Source organism: Xyrauchen texanus, chromosome 31 (genome assembly GCF_025860055.1).
Source record: "Xyrauchen texanus isolate HMW12.3.18 chromosome 31, RBS_HiC_50CHRs, whole genome shotgun sequence".
Lineage (NCBI taxonomy): Eukaryota > Metazoa > Chordata > Actinopteri > Cypriniformes > Catostomidae > Xyrauchen > Xyrauchen texanus.
In genome coordinates, this window is record NC_068306.1 from 9,882,183 (window position 1) to 9,904,081 (window position 21,899).

The 21,899-nt window shown below is 38.8% G+C and overlaps 2 protein-coding genes across 2 annotated transcripts in view; one reads left to right on the forward strand and one right to left on the reverse strand.

The window, feature by feature from the left end:
• LOC127624804 (calpastatin-like) overlaps positions 1-21,899 on the reverse strand; it is a 711,053-nt gene that overhangs the window by 245,286 nt on the left and 443,868 nt on the right. The window lies entirely within an intron of this gene.
• On the forward strand, positions 603-15,931 carry LOC127624798 (alpha-protein kinase 2-like). The gene is made up of 10 exons (XM_052099702.1): positions 603-1,506; positions 2,665-4,237; positions 5,184-5,337; positions 7,407-7,537; positions 8,086-8,124; positions 8,498-8,796; positions 8,923-9,011; positions 10,607-10,824; positions 13,047-13,095; positions 13,255-15,931. Exons 1-10 carry the CDS (start codon positions 622-624, stop codon positions 13,454-13,456), a joined length of 3,639 nt encoding a protein of 1,212 aa, XP_051955662.1. The 5' UTR covers positions 603-621; the 3' UTR covers positions 13,457-15,931.

A 21,899-nucleotide genomic window follows, 5' to 3' on the forward strand; every position in this document is an offset into this window, starting at 1 on the left:
CCTATAATACTTACCCAGAAATGCACAACATTGCAATTCACACAACTTCCGAGACACCTGCTTTGTATGAAACAGACACTCTAAACATCTTAAAAGACTTAAATAAGCCCTCCTCATTATTCGATTCCGTGGAGATGACATCCAATGTCCAGACATCCGGTATAACAAAGATAGATGACTCTGAGATTGACGGTCCACCATCTTTTGCTGATTTGAATAAATCAGATACTCTAAACATCTCAATAAAGGCATCTTCATTATTGGATTCTCTGGAGATGACAAACATTGTCTTGGAAACAGCTGACGTGCCAGTCAAGGACTGTGACTTTGCTCAGACTCTAAATAAAACATCAGAAGACAACATAGCTACCTTAAATGTTGGATCCTGCGCTAGTGTTCTTACCCAAACAGATCAGAATCTTGCAACCGATGCAGAACCTGATTTAATGGAATCAGAATATCACAGAATTGATGAATCCATTGTTGATGTAATGTTTGATGCAAAATCATCAATAGAACTCAATAGGGTGCAACAAGTGGCTGACTGTAGCAATGATCCACCATTGGACAACACGACAATGGAGAATTCTGACACACATGCATTGATCCCAAAGGACTTTGATGGAAACCCCAGAGATTAGTGAACAAGATGAGAAGGATCTGTCACAAATGACACCCCACCAAACACATGTCCATACTGGAGATTTAAGTGATTGTTACGGAGACAAAAAGGGGGTTGACTTAAAGTTTGCAGGGACAAAACGTGACGGTGAGTCTTGTGACAAGTTGCGGCTGGATGATTTCCAGTTCCTGGCAGGTGAAGTGGATGAGGGTGCTATTTTTGACAAGTGGGGTCATTCTCCCTCTCCCCATCCCCCCACTGCCCAACCAGCCAACACAAAAGCCTCAGATTTCCTCAGGAGAGAGAACATTTCAATTGACCACCACACACTGGACAGAGAGCTAAGGTTTCCACCCGTTGAGAGATGGTCATCCAGTGACAGCTGGGCTAGCGCACTTTCAGACTGGTTCCAGACAGTTAACACCTATACAGAAGATTGTTTCACGAGTACCAGCACTTCCAACACTGGCTCTGAGCTCAGTATGGCAATCCAAGACACCACTTTGGAGCAGAAGACAAGTCCAGATATTGCCAACAACACTGGACAGGCATGTCTGTCCCTAAACCTCCAAGAACCAGAAGCAGGCGTAGTCCTGGGTAGAGGACTAGCTGATAAGACTGATAAGACTAATGGAAATCTTTTTAAAAGAGGAGATAAAGACTGTCTTCCTTCTCAATCAGACTCAGGCAGACAGGACAATGCAACGATGGAGAAAAAAGTGAATTTGTCAGAGACTCTGGTTGAGTCTGAATCTCTGAATAAACCAGAGATGAACACAGTTATGGATACTTTTAATTCAACGCCTTTTGTGAGTACTGAAAATCAGTTCAGTATCAAACAATATGAGAGTCAGGACATCTCTGGGGAGCTTTGGAGTGCAAAGGTAAGATGACTAGCACATTTCAAATAAAACTTGCATGGACTGCAGATTTCTGAATTCTTGTGTTTTGACTGAATCACTTAAATTTAACACTAAATTTAATCACACAAAAATGTTACTCTTGTTTTTCAGTGAAAAATATCTAATCAACCTTAAAATAAGACATTTACTAGGGAAGCAAAATTAAATTTTTTACAAAATGCAATTGCATACAAAATGTAATCAACCATTGAAAGACCCATATCAGTTGACCACTCATTTGAATTTGGGGGGGGCATCATGTCCCCCTCAGTGTCATTGGTAGTCATGTCCCTGTCCTAACCCAAACCCTAACCAATCCCTTGTTAATGCATTTTCAGAAAAACTCTATTATTTTTAATGTACAAACAACTTTTCTCTTTGGATATATACCAAAAAGGAACTAACGTCTGGGAACACTTCTTTGGCAAATTTGTCTTCAATGTCTGACTAAGTAAAAAAAAAACACACACACACCCACACATACGTACACATTCTAACATAAACACTAATGTCTCTGTCCCTCTTTCTTTCTCTCATGCGACTGCACAAATACACACTTGACAGACAGCTATGGCTGTTGGGGAAATGTGAGGTGGAGAGAAAAACACATTTAACAGAAATGGAGACTAATTATAGAGGGTGGCAGATGATAATAGCCCAAAGAGCAAAAGGGGAACCGGAGAGACAGGGGGTGGGAGCACAGGCACCGCTGAGGGCCGAAATACGACCCCTACTTACACACTTGGTCTCTTACTGTATGACAGTCTCTCCAATCCTGCATGCTACTAAGGTAGTGCGAGACCTCTGATTGGTTAACTTAAGTTATATAGCTGCTCCGATATCTATAATAGAGATGATCCCTTCCTTTGCCGACTGCATGTAGCTTTATGCTTCGGCACGAAAGCATAATGATTTTTGGATTAGTGGGAACGCCGCCTCAGTGAGGTATGTAAACAAACAACAACATGCACTTTGGATGAGGATAGGCCAACATTGTTTGGGTTTCTAATACTAAGTTATCCATATATGTCAACAATTGCTGGTATGTATGTGCTGTATACTATCAATTTATTATTTCAGGGTAGGTCTTTGCTCTTTCCATGGCCTTTTAAGATTTTATTCATAATTTTACTCTTTTAGACAGAGAGAAATGCACTGTTGGAGGTGACGGGACACAGAGTGTCCCAACTCGGACTGGTTTTAGAGGACTATCATGAAAGCAACTTTGGTTCTCCAAAGATCTCAGCTTACACCAGCAATAACAATCTAAAGACTGAGTGTGTGAGCGCTGAACGTTGTGGATATGTCAGGGATTGCCACACATGTCCCTCTCAATTGAGGTCTCTTGAGGCAGGACACCTGAAGCAAACACATGTTGTGAGGACAGATGAGAAGTTGTTTGAGGGAAATGGATCAGATTTGTGTTCTAACACTGAGGACTTTTCTGTGAAGCCAGGAGAGGGAAGCAGTACAATTCCCCAGCTTGTTATGCCATTTGCCCCACTCGGTATTGGAAGTACTTTCCTCCATAATAGTGTATTGAAAGACGACGACCCAAAGGCTGACTTAGATCTTCCTCTAAAAGGAATTATTAATGATCCTGAGATATCATCAATTGAGCATGGTCAAAAATCAATCAGTAGTGACGATTCTTCTGAAGACCAGTTTCACACCTGTCAAGACCAGTCTTTACCTTCATCTTATGGAGATTCAGATGATCCTTCTATTAAGGATTCTAGGAGAAAAACGGAGAACATTGATACCTGTGACATTAGTAAAGAACTTTCTAAGCTGCTTTTACTAACAGGAGAATGTTTTATGGTATCGGAGAACAAACGTGTTGCATATGTCACTCTAGACTTGGATGAACCCAGAGATTTTACGTTGAGCCAGAGTTTGCTGTCCTTTTCAAACCACGCAAACATGACTCACAAAACCTCAAAGGCTTCCTTGGATGTTAAAACTCGCTCTAAACATAAGGAGACATCGGCTGACCAGCAGCATGAGAATCAAACAAAGATCAAAGACAATCTTTATTTGCAATCCCAAGTGAAAAGTGGATTCAATTCAGAAAAAGCAGGTTGTGAGGGCCGTGCTGTTACTGTCATTGAAACCATTGTCATAACAGAGAAGATCACTCCCAAAACCCAGGTGAAAAAGAAAAAGAAGCACACACAACAAGGGACAGCAAAACTTGAGAATGATCTACCAACTGAGGTAGGTAGCAGAACAGCTCAGGAGAGCGCAAATGGAAAGACAGAGAACACTGATGTAAAGCTAGCATCGAATGGTCTGAATAAACCAGCATCTCATCTTCCCACTAGGATTGATCTTGCCAACACTGATAGCAAACCGAAAGTCATGCCAGTGAGACCCAAAGTTGCAGCCAGTCTAAATATTGTGGCCAAAACGGGCACTGTCGGCATAGACACTAATCAGAATGCCATCCCTGTAAAGCTCAAAGCAGACGCCAGTTGTAGTAATGTAGCCAAGATGGAAAATAAGACATGCGGCGCAGATCCTCAAAGCACGCATTTGCTGATCGATGACATCAAACGCAGGCGAATCGCAAACGATCTATCTGGAGCAGTTCCAATAAAGACAAGACCACAGTTGCCTGCAATTTTTCGCCAAGCAAGAAAAGATGGTCAAGATACCACAAAAAGGTCTTACATTGAGGTTGTCAAGCAGAAGACTCCACCACCAAAAGAAGGTTCTTCATATCCATTCCTTGTTCTTCAATTTAAGTGGTTAGTTCACCCAAAAATCTGGCATTTACTAACCCTTATTTTGTTCCAAACCTGTATGACTTTCTTTCTTCCATGGTCACCATTCACTTTCATTGTATGGCAAAAGATTCAATGAAAGTGAATGGTGACTGGAACTAATATTCTGCTGATCATCTTTTGTGTTTCATGGAAGAAAGAAAGTCATACTGTTTTGGAATAATATGAATGTGAGTAAATGATTACATATTTTTCATTTTTTGGATGAACTGTCCATTTAAAAATCAAGCCATCAGCACATTTTGTAACATACACTTGAAAATCTGGCCTAATCTATTCCAACAATGAGATGGTGATTGATTCTCCAGCCAAATGTGGATTATTAAATAGTTGCAATTTGTGTTTTCTGAATCTGAGCATAGTTGAGCCAAACCCATCTGTAACAGGACAGGTCATAAAGCAAGAGAGATGATTTCAATTATAACTCAGTTTTGACTGAATGTGCTGTTATTGCGTTTTGATGTTGCAGAGCAGAATAACTGGCGTTATTATAAATATCCAACAAATTATGCCATAATGGGCAAAATAATAGCATTGCGAAAAAAATATATTTTCTTAATCAGAACTTTTCTCTTGTTTTCCAGCAGAAATATCTAACCATTGTTAAAACAAGACATATTTACTGTACTTGAAGATGTCATAAGATTATAATTGTTTTCCCATTTAAATGATCACATTATCTTATCCCACTGCTAGTGTTTTATTATTATTTTAAGCATAAACCTCACAAAATGTTGTTAGATTTCTCTGAAAACAAGATCTATTACTATTACAACTTAATTAAAAAGTAAAAGTGCATGTGTTTTGTTATAAGAATGATACGATTTTTTATATTTGATTATTTATTTATGTATTTTAAATTTTTTTTTGCAGTTGTAGTTCCTCGTGTGATCTCAGAGATCCAGGCTGATCCAGTTCCTGATGACCCTCAGAATATCTCCCTCTGGTGCCGGGTCAGTCCAGTGCTACCTGATGTCACCATTAAGTGGACTAAAGAGGGATCAGTGCTATCAGAGAGCAGGAAAGGGTAAGAGGATTGTTATTTCACCAATGGCCCCTGCTTTACTTCATCTTCTAACTCTATCTTGGTAAATGGTCTGCACTTATATAGCACCTTTTTAACCTTAGCGGTATTCACACACACATTCACACACCAATGACGCAAGACTGCCATTGGGAGCAACTTGGGTTCAGTGTCTTGCCCAAGCACACTTTGGCATGTGGAGTCGTGTGGGCCAGGAATCACCAACCCTGTGATTAGTGGACAACCTGCTCTACCACCTGAGCCACAGCTGCCCCAATCTTAAAAATGGAATATCCAAATGGACTTAAAGGGATAGTTCACTCAAGAATGAAAATTCTGTCATCTTTTACTCACCCTCATACTGGTCCAAACCCGTAAAGCGCCGTTCACACCGCAAACACCATTGTCATTTGGTGTCACTAGACTCTGTGATCTGTGTTGCTGGCAGATGGCAGATGAGTGGTGGTGGCGTAGTGGGCTAAAGCACTAAACTAGAAGCAGGGTTGATTCTAGTTTAGGTTGTCGGTTCGAACCCCACAGCCACCACCATTGTGTCCTTGAGCTTTGGATAAAAGCGTCTGCCAAATGCATAAATGTAAATGTTCGTACTACTGTCGCTTTAATATTATTGGTGGACTGCATGTCTGGCCACAGTAGCTTTGGAAATTCTGATTGCAGATTATACTACCAGTAAAACTAAGATATAATTCTAATTTGACAAGAAATCAGTTATTTTGCATTTAAAATGAACATTTAGCCAGAGAGTGTTTTTACAGCATTGATCAATGCATCATATCATGAACAAGATTGAATCTTTCGAACGATCAATCAATATTTTAATAAAATTCACTTGGAATGCAGACACGGTTTTCCACGCATCATTTTTATTAGGCTACATACATGTATGTGGTTACAGATAAATGATAGAACAGTGAAAACACTCACAGAGACTTTTAACTTCTCCATCTTGCCTGCGCTTGCATGCACTCGACTCCTGTATCTCACACTCACAGCAGACGGGTCTTCACTCTTAGTGGTAGTTGTTCTCGAATGATGCTCATCATTTGCATAAAGTTCACATTTTTTCAACTTTGTCTTGTCGTTCGCCATGACGATCTCTGTTGCCAATGGTCACTGCAGCTTGTGTCACCAGAAGTCGCTCTGCTCTGATAATAAATGGGATTGTGGTGCTTTTTCATGCAATGTCTCTGGCAGTGTGAACTGGGTTTAAAGGGATAGTTCACCCACAAATGAAAATTCTCTCATAATTTACTTACCCTCATGCCATCCCTGATTTTAGGCAGAATAACAACCTCAGGCAGCATTAACTTTCATTTTATGGAAAAACATGCTAATTCTAATTTGTGTTCTGCTGAAGAAGAAAGTCATGCACATCTGGGATTGCATGAGGGTGAGTAAATGATAATAGAATTTTCATTTTTTAGGTGAACTATTCCCTTTAAGAGTTTCGTTCTTCTGTGGAACAACAAAAGATGATGCTAGGCACCACCAATGCTAGCTTCAGTCACCATTCACTTTCATTGCATGTTTTTCCATACAATGAAAGTGAATGGTGACTGAGGTTCTCATTCTGCCTAACATCTCTTTTTGTGTTCCACAGAAGTAAGAAAGACATGTCGGTATTTTGGGAGAACTATCCTTTCAACCAAGACGAGTACAAAAGCAGTTCTGAAGAACATCTTTATGACTTTTTCCACTTGGTGGCGCTCTGCGTGTGTCTGACTCTGCTGTGAATTTTGGCAAAGACCAGACTGAACATCAGTACACTAGTGATTCAGCCACAACTTGGAGTGGGAGCGAAATGAACCGTTTACATAACTCTGTAATTAATTACTACTTATTTCTGACTATGCCTCTGATATGCTCTCTAAAGAACCCCTGTATTCTAGAGCAGTTGTTTTGTAAACTATCATTTTACTTTCTAATGGTTAACGTCTGCATAGACCACCTAATTAAGCCTATGTGATGCTTACAATGCATAATTTGTTATGCTACGATTTAGGTAATTGTCTTGACTTCAAATGTTCACTAAAGATCTTTATTTTGTGCAGAGAGGGAGACAGTGACCGTTTCACACTGACCATTAAAAAGGCCTGCAGTAAAGACCTGGGACTGTACAAATGCAGCATGACCACCTCTGACATTTCTGTTTCTACCGCAGAGTACCACCTCACCTCTGAGGGTAAGGCATAGTTGGTTGTCTTCCCAGACACAAATCGACCCTGGCTGTTGATTTAAGAGGATGTAAATGAAGGTTTTCCATTTGCTAACATACCCAGTGACCAGGCAAAATATATCATAGGCCATTGTGAGATTTAGCTGACATTTCATATTTTGGATAATGTTGGTGTTTGCCTGGCTCAGTTTGTTAACAACAATAAATATATCGAGATTTTAGCTGCATTTACAATGCCAGTCATTAGGGCTGTTTGATTTGGAATTGATAAATTGACTAATTTAGTGAAATCTTACAATAAATGTGCAATATATGACATATTTAACACTAGTAATGATTGATAGTATGAATGGCAAAAGATCATGCCGCGCTCCTGTTTGGAGTCATCTTCTCCAAATCAAAGAAACGATTCAAAGTGTGTCAAATATGTTTGCACAATACCTTAAGTATGTGTCTGTGAAACCAATCGTCATAGTATATCTGTATGAGGGCAATCAAGAATACACCCAACAATACTACACACATTGACTCCACTGTCTCCGATTTCATTTCAGTGCTTATGGAACTTGTCATCCCAAGCCATGATCAACCAGGTAGCTATGGCCTTCATTTCAAGGGGCTGTTCACACTGACACAACAAGTATTTCTATATAAGCATGTGCTAGACGATCGTTTTTTAACTTTAGTTTTTTGTTTTTTAGCATCTCAGTAAATGAGTGTCAAGTTGAAAAGTACTTCAGCTTTTAAAAATGTGTCATGTGACACCTGCATCTAGCTTTTTTATTTTTAATGCAAGAACGAGTTGGTTCTGAATGGCCTCATGAGTAGAAAAGCTATTCACAGCATGATAGATTAAAGATGGCTTTTTTCTCTGTTAAAGACTGACTGCTACAGTTTTTGATGCCATATGGGAGTATTTGATTTTGAAGTTTCTCCTGCAACAATCTTCCCCAATCTTTCTCTCAGCTGAGCCCAGGATTGTGGATGGGGAAGAAGAGAGTGTCCAATGCAGTCCGCTTCTCTTCAAGGAAGATTTTCTATCGGATCAGTACTTTGGAGAAAATCAGACAGCTAGCATTTTAACAGAGAAGGTCCACTTTGGTGAAGGCATGCACCGCAAGGCATTCAGGACCATGCTTAGAGCAGGCAAGTTGCCACGCTTCAACCCTGGCCATACTTGTGTCCTGAAAGTGCATAATGCAATTGGCTATGGGACCAAAAATACTGAAGAACTTGTTCATAAGAATTACAGCCTGGCTGTAGAGGTGAGAACAAACATCCTCAAGGAAATGTAAAAGTTAATCAAAAGATTTTCAAATAGGGAATTCATTCTGATTAAATGAATCTGAAAAAAAAAAAAAAATGTAAAATTGATTTGCTATTTTTCTCAGGAATGTCATGTGCAGAACACTGCCAGGGAATATATCAAGGCATACAACAGCGTGGCTAAGACTGCGGAATCATTTGGAGAGGTTCCAGAGTAAGAACCAAAAAATCAATCCAACTGTTACTGTCTACATACTACTGGTATCATTGTCACATGATCACAATCAACATACTGTATAGGAAAGTACTTAATGTATGAGAGGGCCGCCAGTGCTAACAGGCCTGGAAAAGTCATAGAAATTAATACAATCCTGAAAAGTCATGAAAAAGACATCATTAACACATAACAATAAGGTTATATTTGTTATAAGTGTCATGACTAACCATGAACACATTTTAACAGCATTGATTTATCTTTTTTAATGTTAATTTATATAAATACTATTGTTTATTGTTTATTGTTATTGATACAACTTTTAATTTTAAAAGTGTGTTAGTATACTCTATATTGAAATTTACATTAACCAAGGTTAAAGGAATATTCCGGGTTCAATAGAAGTTAAGCTCAATTAATTAACAGCATAATATGTTGCGGCAGGGCGGAGGGCGGGGCCGGGTCGTGATTCTACACACCTGGTCCCTTATCAGGCTAATCAAGCCTCCGAGAGGGATAAAGGTCGACTGCGGAGGATTGTGCGGGAGAGAGAGATCGTTTACGGACATGTCCATCATGTGTGTGTTTGTGTCTGTTTAAGTGTTTTTTTTTCAATATAAATAATATTTTTAATATCAAACTTAAACAGACACATGACGCCCCGCCCTCCGCCCTGCCACATATGTGTTTTGTGGCATAATATTGATTTGCCTGCTCTTTTGAAACTATGTGTATTTTAAAATATATGGACTGGCCACATTTACTTTCATAGTAAGACACTTACAATAACCTTTTTTTTTTTTTTTTGTAGAAATCAGTATTATCCCATAAAAGCTGTTGATTGAAAATTGCCTGGAACATTTCTTTGATAAGTGTTGTAAAAGGGGGGCCTACCACCCCTGGTGTCGCAAGCTCGAATCCAGGGCATGCTGAGTGACTCCATCCAGGTCTCCCAAGCAACCAAATTAGCCCGGTTGCTAGGGAGGGTCGAGTCACATGGGGTAACCTCCTTGTGGTCGCTCTCGGTGGGGCGCGTGGTGAGTTGTGCGAGGATGCCGCGGAGAATAGCATGAAGCCTCCACACGCGCTATGTCTCCGCGGTAACGCGCTCACCAAGCCACGTGATAAGATTTGTGGATTGCCGGTCTCAGACACAGAGGCAACTGAGATTCATCCTCCTCCACCCAGATTGAGGCGAGTCACTATGCCACCACGAGGACCTAGAGCGCATTGGGGATTGGGCATTCTAAATTGGGGAGAAAAGGGGGGAAAAAAAGGAATAAAATAAGTGTTGTAAAAGTATTGTTTATGTTAACTAATGTAGTTAATTAATTTTAACAACTGAAACCCTATTTTAAAATGTTTCCAAAATGGCTGTAGTACACATATATAATCGGCTTGAAATTGCTGTTTTTGAGTGTGACCTCCATAGATTTATTTTTATAAATCATTATCCTATAGTCACAAACTTTTCCTAGTCATTGGTCAAAAGGTGTGAGAACCCTGATATAAACAGAAATATTCTACATTATCTTTCTTTGATGTTCTGTATGGAAAGCCAAAAGGATCAAAACCAGCTATTGTCAATTTCTTAGGATCATCCCCATTTATTTAGTCCACCGGCCTTCCAATGACATCCCTTATGCCACTCTGGAGGAGGAGCTGCTGGGTGACTTCGTGAAGTACTCTGTGAAGGATGGAAAGGAGATCAATCTGATGCGCAGAGACTCTGAGGCGGGTCAGAAATGCTGTGCTTTCCAGCATTGGGTCTACACTCAGACCGAAGGCAACCTGCTGGTCACTGATATGCAAGGTAAATAACATAATTCAGTTTCAAAATACATTCAACATCACTGAACATTAACAACGCTGTAGCGTAGTGGTTGACTCTCTAAAATGGTAGCCAGAAGTTTGTGGGTTTGAAACCCACAAGGGGTGTTCCCATATGTTATCACCATTGTGGCTTTTGAACGCTTATATATATACAGTAATATATACTGTATATATAAAATACAAAATATTCAGATAATTCAAAAGCATTACATTCTTGTGGCAGAAGAGTTAATCATTGATAGACAATACAAAAAGCGGCTTTAGAATACAATGTATTGTTTACTACCATAGTATTGATCATAAGTCAATCATTGGCAAACAGTTCACAGCAATCCATTACACGAGTGAATCTGTTAATCAGCTGGAGATTTATTACGAGGGCTTGTTTAAGGACCCGTCAATTTACACCTGCATCAGACATGCTTGTGTAACGTCTCGGGTGCGTTGCATCATAAACATAAAATGTTTAGGTCACTGTGTCAAGTTAAATATAGTTTAATACTCAATCTTTAAACACATCTTGAGACCCCTTAGTTCGCATTTGCGCTCCTTCAAGTGTTTTGAACGCAAGAATGTAACACATGTTTGTGTTGTTCTGCTGCTGAAGGCTTGTGTTCACTGTATAAACTGTGCGTTGCTCATACAGCTGAAGTTTCACTTACTGCCCTCTAGAGTAAACAGGTGGTACTACAAGCTTGCATTTCTCAGAAATCTTCCTTATTGCTGTCCGGGGGCATTGCGATTTAATTGGTTTTTTTTTTTTATTAAAAATGAATCACACTGAATTAACGCGTTAAATCAACAGCCCTAATATACACTCACCTAAAGGATTATTAGGAACACCTGTTCAATTTCTCATTAATGCAATTATCTAATCAACCATTCACATGGCAGTTGCTTCAATGCATTTAGGGGTGTGGTCCTGGTCAAGACAATCTCCTGAACTCCAAACTGAATGTCAGAATGGGAAAGAAAGGTGATTTAAGCAATTTTGAGCGTGGCATGGTTGTTGGTGCCAGACGGGCCGGTCTGAGTATTTCACAATCTGCTCAGTTACTGGGATTTTCACGCACAACCATTTCTAGGGTTTACAAAGAATGGTGTGAAAAGGGAAAAACATCCAGTATGCGGCAGTCCTGTGGGCGAAAATGCCTTGTTGATGCTAGAGGTCAGAGGAGAATAGGCTGACTGATTCAAGCTGATAGAAGAGCAACTTTGCTTGAAATAACCACTCGTTACAACCGAGGTATGCAGCAAAGCATTTGTGAAGCCACAACACACACAACCTTGAGGCGGATGGGCTACAACAGCAGAAGACCCCACCGGGTACCACTCATCTCCACTACAAATAGGAAAAAGAGGCTACAATTTGCAAGAGCTCACCAAAATTGGACAGTTGAAGACTGGAAAAATTTTGCCTGGTCTGATGAGTCTCGATTTCTGTTGAGACATTCAGATGGTAGAGTCAGAATTTGGCGTAAACAGAATGAGAACATGGATCCATCATGCCTTGTTACCACTGTGCAGGCTGGTGGTGGTGGTGTAATGGTGTGGGGGATGTTTTCTTGGCACACTTTAGGCCCCTTAGTGCCAATTGGGCATCGTTTAAATGCCACGGCCTACCTGAGCATTGTTTCTGACCATGTCCATCCCTTTATGGCCACCATGTACCCATCCTCTGATGGCTACTTCCAGCAGGATAATGCACCATGTCACAAAGCTCAAATCATTTCAAATTGGTTTCTTGAACATGACAATGAGTTCACTGTACTAAAATGGCCCCCACAGTCACCAGATCCCAACCCAATAGAGCATCTTTGGGATGTGGTGGAACGGGAGCTTCGTGCCCCGGATGTGCATCCCACAAATCTCCATCAACTGCAAGATGCTATCCTATCAATATGGGCCAACATTTCTAAAGAATGCTTTCAGCACCTTGTTGAATCAATGCCACATAGAATTAAGGCAGTTCTGAAGGCGAAAGAGGGTCAAACACAGTATTAGTATGGTGTTCCTAATAATCCTTTAGGTGAGTGTGTATATATATATATATATATATATATATATATATATATATATATATATATATATATATATATATATAAAATTTTTTTTTTTTGCTGTTTAATGCATTATTTGTATAGTATACTTTTGTTATTTTAAGTGTTTTTACACAATCATTATTTATCTTTTATTGTCCAGGTGTTGGTATGAAACTGACAGATGTTGGAATAGCCACCTGTAAGAAAGGGTAGGTATCTAAAAATTATTAGTTTAAAATATATTTGAAATGTACAGTTTGATAAAAACAGCTAATAAATTAATAAAATAAATGTAATCAAAATAAAACGATAAATATATTTCATTAGTTACTTTAAAGTAAAATGTATTTATTTATTTATGTAACCAGGTATAAGGGATTCAGAGGAAACTGTGCGACTTCCTTCATTGATCAGTTCAAAGCTCTGCATCAGTGTAACAGGTACTGTGAGCTGCTGGGCTTGACATCCCTGCAACCCAAACCGAAACGGACATTTGTTTCCACGAAGCCAAAAGCACAACCTGTGCCCAAGAAAAAGACCTTTGGTCCTGTTCTGAAGGGCAAATCCTGACTGGATTGAATCCTTGAACTTTTGCTTTTGGGATAAATATTTCATTAGGAATAGCAGTTTTGTTTTGTCAATGAAGTCTTGCTCAGGGGAAATGTGTTTTGGGTTGTTTTATCTTAAGATGCTGAAAGAGATGACATTCATCTGTAAGAAAGTTATGGAGGTTCCTTCTATGTTGAGAGTATTTAGTTCTATATTATTTAAATTCGATACAATTTTATGTTTGAGTGTTTGGAGGAGAGGACTTTGTCATTTGTCATAACCAGCCTTAAATATGAGAGAATATTGAAATTTGCTTTAGGAATTATCAGCTGTTGTAAAACACTTTTGGTATCACTTTACAACAAGGTTATGTTTGTTAACGTTAATCAGTGCATTAAGAATGCTGAATTAACAATGAAAAATTATTTTATCAACATTTATTAATCTTAGTTAATGGTAATTTATCAAAATACTACAATTCATTTTCTGTTCACGTTCATATTGCATTCACTAATGTTAAAGTGCACAAATGTTAATGTTAAAAATGTTAATGTTATTCACTATAAGGTTCTATTTGGAAACATAATTAAATGCTTTGGGTATCACTAACTAACAATGAACCAGGGGTGGATAATGACTAGCAAGCTCCCCGGGGGCAATTATCTTTTAGGGCCCCCTCGGTCCAATTATCTTTCAAAGTTGAGATCCACGCAGTCAGTTTTCTTTGATTTAAGTCTCTTTTAATACCCGTTCTGTTATTTACAATCAGATTAACTCAAACATACAGCATGTCATGGTAAAGAAACTGCTCAACCGAAAATGGTTTGCTGTTCTTAAAGAGACAGTAGCATTTTTAACGTTTGTCATACATAATGTAAACTCAATGTAAATACTTGTAAAAACGACATAATTACCGTAATTTCCGGACTATTGACCGCACCTGAATATAAGCCGCACCCACTGATTTTTACAAAAAATATGATTTTGAACATAAATAAGCCGCACCTGTCTATAAGCCGCAGGTGCCTACCGGTACATTGAAACAAATGAACTTTACACAGGCTTTAAGGAAACACGGTGTGGCAGCGGGGGCGTGGTCGTGGTCAAGCGCCCGGGCGCTTACACCTGAGCTAAATTATGTCTAACACCGGTGTCTAATTTCAGTAAGCATGGGGAAAGCGGCATAAAAAGGCAGCAGCCACAGAGCTGAGAGAGTGACACACGTCAGTCTAGTGTTGGCGCATAGAAGAATTGAGAAACTTTATAAAATTGATTGTAAACATTGCTGTGGCCATTAAAAGTCTTACCTGGAACGTCAAGTGCCCTGCTGAAAACTGTCACACTGGTGCCCGTGTGACAGTTTTCCCAAGAAGGACACGTGAAGCAGGGCACTTGAAATTAGACACCGGTGTTAGACATAATTTAGCGCAGGTGTAAGCGCCCTTACAGCTTTTCTCTCCTGGACGGGCGCTTGACCACGCCCCCGCTGCCACACACGGCTTGTAATAAAACCTTTGCAGTAAACAGTAGCCTACCAAGAAAGTCATTGGTCACTATCTTCCTCGTCCTGTACACTGAAACCACTGAAGTCATCTCCTTCGGTGTCGGAGTTGAATAGCCTCAGATTTAGTTGTCTTTTTGCACTGAGTCAATTCCTCACGCTGCTGTTTCCAACGTCTTATCATCGACTCATTAAGACCAAGCTCCCGTGCAGCAGCTCTATTTCCTTCTCCAACAGCCAGATCAATCGCCTTCAACTTGAAAGCAGCATCATATGCGTTTCTCCATGTCTTTGCCATGGTGAGGGTGACAAAATTACTACCGTAATCAGAATGATGGGAAGTTTGAGCGCGCTCGATTTAATCTAAACAGTAGGCTAAACAAAAAATAATTGTTTGACCTTAACCCGTTCGGCAATTTCATTGGTCTAATGAAAGCTTCACGCCGCCAAAAAACTGAGCACGTAACAGAATGTTTTTTTTTTTTTTTTTTGAAAGCGGGAAAAATCCATATATTAGCCGCGTCATTGTATAAGCCGCGAGGTTCAAAGCGTGGGAAAAAAGTTGCGGCTTATACTCCGGAAATTACGGTATGCAACAAAATGTGTAATAAATGTGTAAACATGCATATATTTAAAGGTGCAATAATAGGTTATGACATATTTTAACTTCATCAAACACTTTAAATATAAAGTAAATGTAACAAATAGACTCCTACAGCATGTACATATAGGTTTGGTGAAACTTGGCAAAGAGTTCAAACAGTTCTTGCTTGTGCTGCTATATCTTTTCTAACTCATCTGAATGCTGGGGTGCGTTCCATTCAGAAGTGATCATCTCTACACCCTATTTCCTTTAAAGGCTTTACCCTTCAAAGGGCTGAAAGGTGTGGGGCTCAAAAATAGCGATCATTTGGTAATTGTATTGTAAATTCTGTTTGCAATAACCCTAGAGCTTGGCTACCATTATTATTCTCCCATCGTAAAGGCATCATGTACCCCCCAGCTTGAAAACCCTTTTGGGCATGAACAACAACTTTTGGGTGGAGGGGGGCAAGTCATAATCCAAGGTGAAGTTATCGCCACTTTCATCTCCTATTATACCCTATATTTATATCCTATAATAGTATTTATTTGTAGTATTTATAAGGTGGATAGACAGATAGATAGACAATATTTATAGTGTTGATTGTACTTGTATGTCATTGTGGTGTCATTAGTTTTTTGGCACTTTCAGGAATGTGTGGATTCTCATGAGTTGTCGAAACTAACGATGTCGTCATCGGATAAAACACATGCGCAGGTTACTTTACTTCCTGAATGAGTGCGCACCCGAGTCCGAGTTGCTTTCATATTCACGAGAATCGCGCTACAGTTCCATTGCAACCGAACAGCTTTCACATCGCCAATGTTTCATGAGAACCATGCTCTGTTTCGAACTAAACTGCCAGAATCTTTGCAGAACAACATGTAGTTACACAGTAAATGATGGGGCGACAGACCTTAGACCCCGCCCCCCCACTCCCCCCACCCAATATTAGTTCATGTTAACTTATGTAGTTAACTCATGTTAACAAATACAAACATACTGTAAAGTGTTACTAAAATGTAATTGTATATGTAGAAGTTAACGTAATCAAGATTAATGGATGCTAATGATTGCTTTGTAGATCACAAATGTTAACAAAAACTTTGAGTTAAAAGTGTTACCACTTTTTGAATGTACCAGTGCTGCTGACAGCTTATTCTTTACAGTAAGCCTACTGGAATTTTTGTATGATTAATGTGCCAGTATATACAATAATAACACTTGCCAATGTTATTTTGATGCGTTTTATTATAAGTGCAATGAAAAAATTATTTGAACTTATGTATGTAAATTGTTAAATCATAAACATATTAACTTTATGTGTGATAAGAATCCAACAAGGTAAAAGATTATTGTTAGACTTAAATGAAATTGTTACTATTGAATGTTGGAAGGTGAATGGAAGCTGCTGATTTTGAATGTTAAGATGCACATCTTTCATTAATTCTTTCTTTCTTTCTTTCTTTCTTTGAAGAGTTCATAGAGTTAATATACACTCACAGGAGAAAGATAGGAGCTGTACTGTAGGATAAGGTGTTGAATCTGATGCTATGGAAAACTTTGTACACTTGCCCCCTAGTAAACAGCTGTTGATTTGCCTTAGCAAGCATGACAAACCTTCCACCTTAACGTTTCTAACATCTCTCCAAAGTCAAATGACTTATTGCCTCATTACTATATATAAACGCATACACATGTCCAAAGAAATGTAGTATTTGTCCTCATTCATTTTTTATTGAAAAGCTTGGGCCGCACAAATCAGCCGAAATGTCTTTTACATTAAACACTGTGATGTTGCAAACTGTATTCAGTTCAATGGGTTGCATTTGTAATTTATTCTGATATAGTTTTGTGCAAATATAGTCTTATATTTATGGGCATGTGACACACTGAGATGTTAAACTAGCCTTATTAACTGTGGATTGAGTGTCAACGGTTATTAGATGCTTGGCTTAATTTAACCACAATCCTGCTCTTTTGACTTTTAATGATACTCTCTTCTGATTTGTATATAAATAAACATATTTTTTGTTTATTGATTCTAGGCTTTATTTGATCATTTTGAATGGTTTGATAGCAGTCAATCCATGAATACAACTGAACTCTCTTGATATTGACTATCAACACATTGGTTTTAGTGTCTTGGGGTGTAATGCTAAGTCACGTACACTGCGTACGAGGTAACACAATACGAGGGAAGTGTGTCACATTTCACATGACGTGTGCATACGATGCTCATTAACATGTCTAATATAAACAACTGGGTCAGTAGGCAAACTTATAGCGGACATGCCGCCATGCTGTATCATCTATTTTCGCTATCTACCAATCTATCATCCAATCAACCACCACAGACAAAATAAAAAACCTTTATATATATATACACACACATTTATACAATGACGCACAATGGTCAACATCTCATATTCCCAAGAAGTCCATTGAAGTGCTGTGAGAACCGTTGCTCTGTGCTGCTTGGCTGAGCAGGTTGTGAGGTCTCACCGTGGCTATTTAGTGTGATAATGGCGTTTGACGACACAGGATACAAACACCATTTTCACACTCCACAGCTCAGGAGGACGAGAAATAGATAAAGCCTAGAATAAAAGATGGGATAAATAAGAGCGTAAGAAAATACAGTAGTTAGGGATGAGAAGTGGAAAAGACAAGGAAACATGTGAGATTATTCAGGATACAAATGTAATCATGTAAACAAGCAATTACCAGTAATACCATTCATTTCCACTGCAAAACTAATTTTCTTGTATTTTGTTTTCTAGTGAAAAGATCTAAACCTCTTTAGAACAAAACCTGAGACTTGTGAGACATAACACAAAATTGTGTTTCTCAACCTATAGAAAACAACTTTGCATATTGAGCTTGTCCTCAAGTAGCACATTTGCGAGAATATAAGTTCCTACTGTTGACGAATTCTAGCCTTTGATCTAAATACTACTACCAGCACTTAAATGAACAAATGTCATTGAATGATAATAAATGTTATTAGTTGGCTCACACCCTGATCGTTATCCACCTGTAGTTAGATTACAGTTTTCTGTTTGCACCTTGCTCGGTGGATTGAATGGGGATTGTGGCCCGTTCGACCCAGTTTTGCGGCTGGCCCACCGGGAATAGTCCCGGTTCTGCTTATGGCCAGTCCGCCCCTGGGACTTGGGAACAGTGCAGCTGGTCTCTGCATAGCTGATCTGTGAACATAAACTACTGATTTTGCCCCGGACTACTCAATGCATTGCTTGAATAGAACAGAGTGAACCAATGGTGTGTTCACGACATGTCATGTCCATATTACCAAAAGGACGAATTTCCATATTAGTTACCTGTACGTCTTTGTTGAATCCATAATTACAACTTTGAAACTGAGAATGTTATGAAAGCTTCCTAAATACCATATCTTACTGCAATTTCCTAAAACACAAAATGCTGGATCAGTTTTGATAATGCTACTTGTCAACGAGACTAGGGAGTGATTTGTTATTTCTGATCTTCAAATAGAAGAATGTTCTTTAGTCTAAGCATAAACTTGTGTGGCATAACTTTTAATGTTAATATAGATTATACTCAGATGTGTTTAGCGTTCATCTAAATCAAACAATTTAAATATTTAATGTATCCATCATCTTTGGTGGATATACAACAGTAGGTTCAGACTTACCACATTACACCATCCCACAAAGATGGCCGATCGACAAGTCTTTCCATGCTTTAATATAGGCGTATACTGAAAAAGAAACACATACCTCACAAAGCACTTTCTGTGTAAACTGTACGCTCCATCTCCTTTAAATACTCTGAACACTCTCATAACTACACATAGTTCTCCAGGTTCCACAGTACCACTAAAACAAGTACACTGTCTGAAAAACTTGACATGACTGGTCATTCTACTCCCTCTTAACCTCCCTATATGTACCTACAGGGGGTTTTGTCAAACAGTTAGTGCTCTTCTGCGATAAGCTTGGAGAAGTATTGATCCACAGTGACGTGGGGGCGAGGTCACTGACCCCAAACTCAGTGCTTTAAATAAAATATATATATTAAAAAAAAAACATTAAAAGTCCTGTTTCCTCCTAAAATCGGTGACTTGCATGAGTTTTTAGTGGAACCTTGGAATGCAATCTAAAAAGATGGCCGGGACTCTGAGCTTTTGGATGTATATATCAAGTGCAAATGCCAGATATTTGTTACCATGGCAACAATCATTTAAATGACCTGTGAGACATAAGGGTCAAGCCACCAGAAATGCCTTGCTGAGCTCCCTTGTCCAGGATTCACTGTGGATTCTTATAATATTGTGTTTGAGTATAATATCTTTACATTTTACGTTGTGTGTTATATGGAAAACACATTTGAAGGCATGATTTGTTCAGTAAACACTTGTAAGAAAATCCAGTATTAAATGAGTTAAAAGGAGCACATTTCTGGTTTGTTGTTGATGAAGGTATATTTGAGCCTTACTAATGGGGGTGTGGGGATACATTACACTTAGGAAACTATAGATTATGTTTAAAACGAATAAAGACGTAACACCATCAATGCAACCAAACTTATTATTATTATTCCTCATTTTTTAAAACCCAGATATCTCAGGAGACACCGAAGACATTTGTATCAGTGAAACAATCCCACTAGAGTCCAGTCTAAGGATTTAGTTCAAGTCAAATCCATAAACACATAAACGTAACTTGACAAAAATTACCTGTTTGCAGCTGAGCAGCCAAGCCACAGCCTACTGCAGCATTATAAGAACATGACTGAAACTCATTACAGGAATCCAGCGTTCTCTTATTATACATGATGTTGGTTTGGCGCAGGACTTGTTTGTGATTGCAGAAAGGGAGCTCTTGATAAAGAGTACAGGGAAGCTAGCTGCTTTTATTTGCTTGTCCTTGGATCTGATAGCTGCTCGATTGCACATGTGAATGAACTGAGTTTCTTTCACCACTCAGTAGAGCCTCACGCCATGTGTTCAAAATATTTGACCCTGTTTTTTAAAGATTTGAATAAATTAAATACTTTAAATACTACAGTTCAAGTCAGAAGTTTGCATACACCTTTGCCAAATACATTTAAACTCAGTTTTTCACAATTCCTGACATTTAATTGTAGAGTACATTCCCTGTCTTAGGTCAGTTAGGATCACTAATTTATAGTGTCAGAATAATTGTAGAGAGAATGTTTACACATACTTTATTAGTATTTGGTAGCATTGCATTTAAAATGTTTAATATGGGTCAAATGTTTTGGGGAGCTTTCCAGAAGCTTCTCACAATAAGTTGATGAAATGTTATAATGTTACATTTGCTCACAAATGTTATATATGGATTGAGGTCTAGGCTTTGTGATGGCCACTCCAATACCCTGAATTTGTTGTCCTTAAGCCATTTTGCCACAACTTTGGAGGTATGCTTGGGTTTCATTGTCCATTTGGAAGACCCATTTGTGTCCAAGCTTTAACTTCATGGCTGATGTCTTGAGATGTTGCTTCAATATATCCAAATACATTTCTTTTCTTATGATGCCATCTATTTTGTGAAGTGTAACAGTCCCTCCTGCAGCAAAGAAAAAATCCCCCATGCTTCATGGTTGGGATGGTGTTCTTCGGCTTGCAAGCTTTACCCTTCCTCCTCCAAACATAACGTTGGTCATTATGGTCAAACAGTTCAATTTTTGTTTCATTGGAGCAGAGGACAGTTCTCCAAAAAGTAAGATCTTTGTCCCCATGTGCTCTTACAAACTGTAGTATGGCTTTTTTATGGTGGTTTTGGAGCAGTGGCTTCTTCCTTGCTGAGAAGCCTTTCAGATTATGTTGATATATGACTCTTTTTACTGTGGATATAGATACTTGTCTACCTGTATCCTCCAGCATCTTCACAAGATCCTTTGCTGTTGTTCTGGGGTTGATTTGCACTTTTTGCACTTTCATTTCTAGGAGACAGAATGCATCTCCTTCCTGTGTGGTATGATGGCTGCATGGTCTCATGGTATTTATACTTGCATACTATTGTTTGTACAGACAATACATTGGAAATTGCTCCCAAGGATGAAATGGACTTCTGGAGGTCTTGGCTGATTTCTTTTTATTTTCCCATGATGTTAAGCAAAGAGGTACTGAGTTTGAAGGTAGGCCTTAAAATACATCCACAGGTGCACCTCCAATTCAGTACACCACCAACCAGAAGCTAATTTTCTGGAATTTTCCAAGCTGCTTAAAGGCACAGTTAACTTGGTGTATGTAAACATCTGACCCACTGGATTTATAAAATAGTCAAACAAAAGTGAAACAATCTGTCTGTAAACAATTGTTGGAAAAATTACTTGTTTCAGGAACAAAGTAGATGTCCTAAACAACTTGACAA

Coding starts and splice junctions, on each gene's coding strand:
- LOC127624798 (XM_052099702.1), top strand. CDS start 622: ATGGAAACCCCAGAGATTAGTGAACAAGATGAGAAGGATCTGTCACAA. Junction 7,538..8,085: donor GTACCACCTCACCTCTGAGG/GTAAGGCATAGT, acceptor ATTTCATTTCAG/TGCTTATGGAACTTGTCATC. Junction 13,096..13,254: donor ATAGCCACCTGTAAGAAAGG/GTAGGTATCTAA, acceptor TTATGTAACCAG/GTATAAGGGATTCAGAGGAA.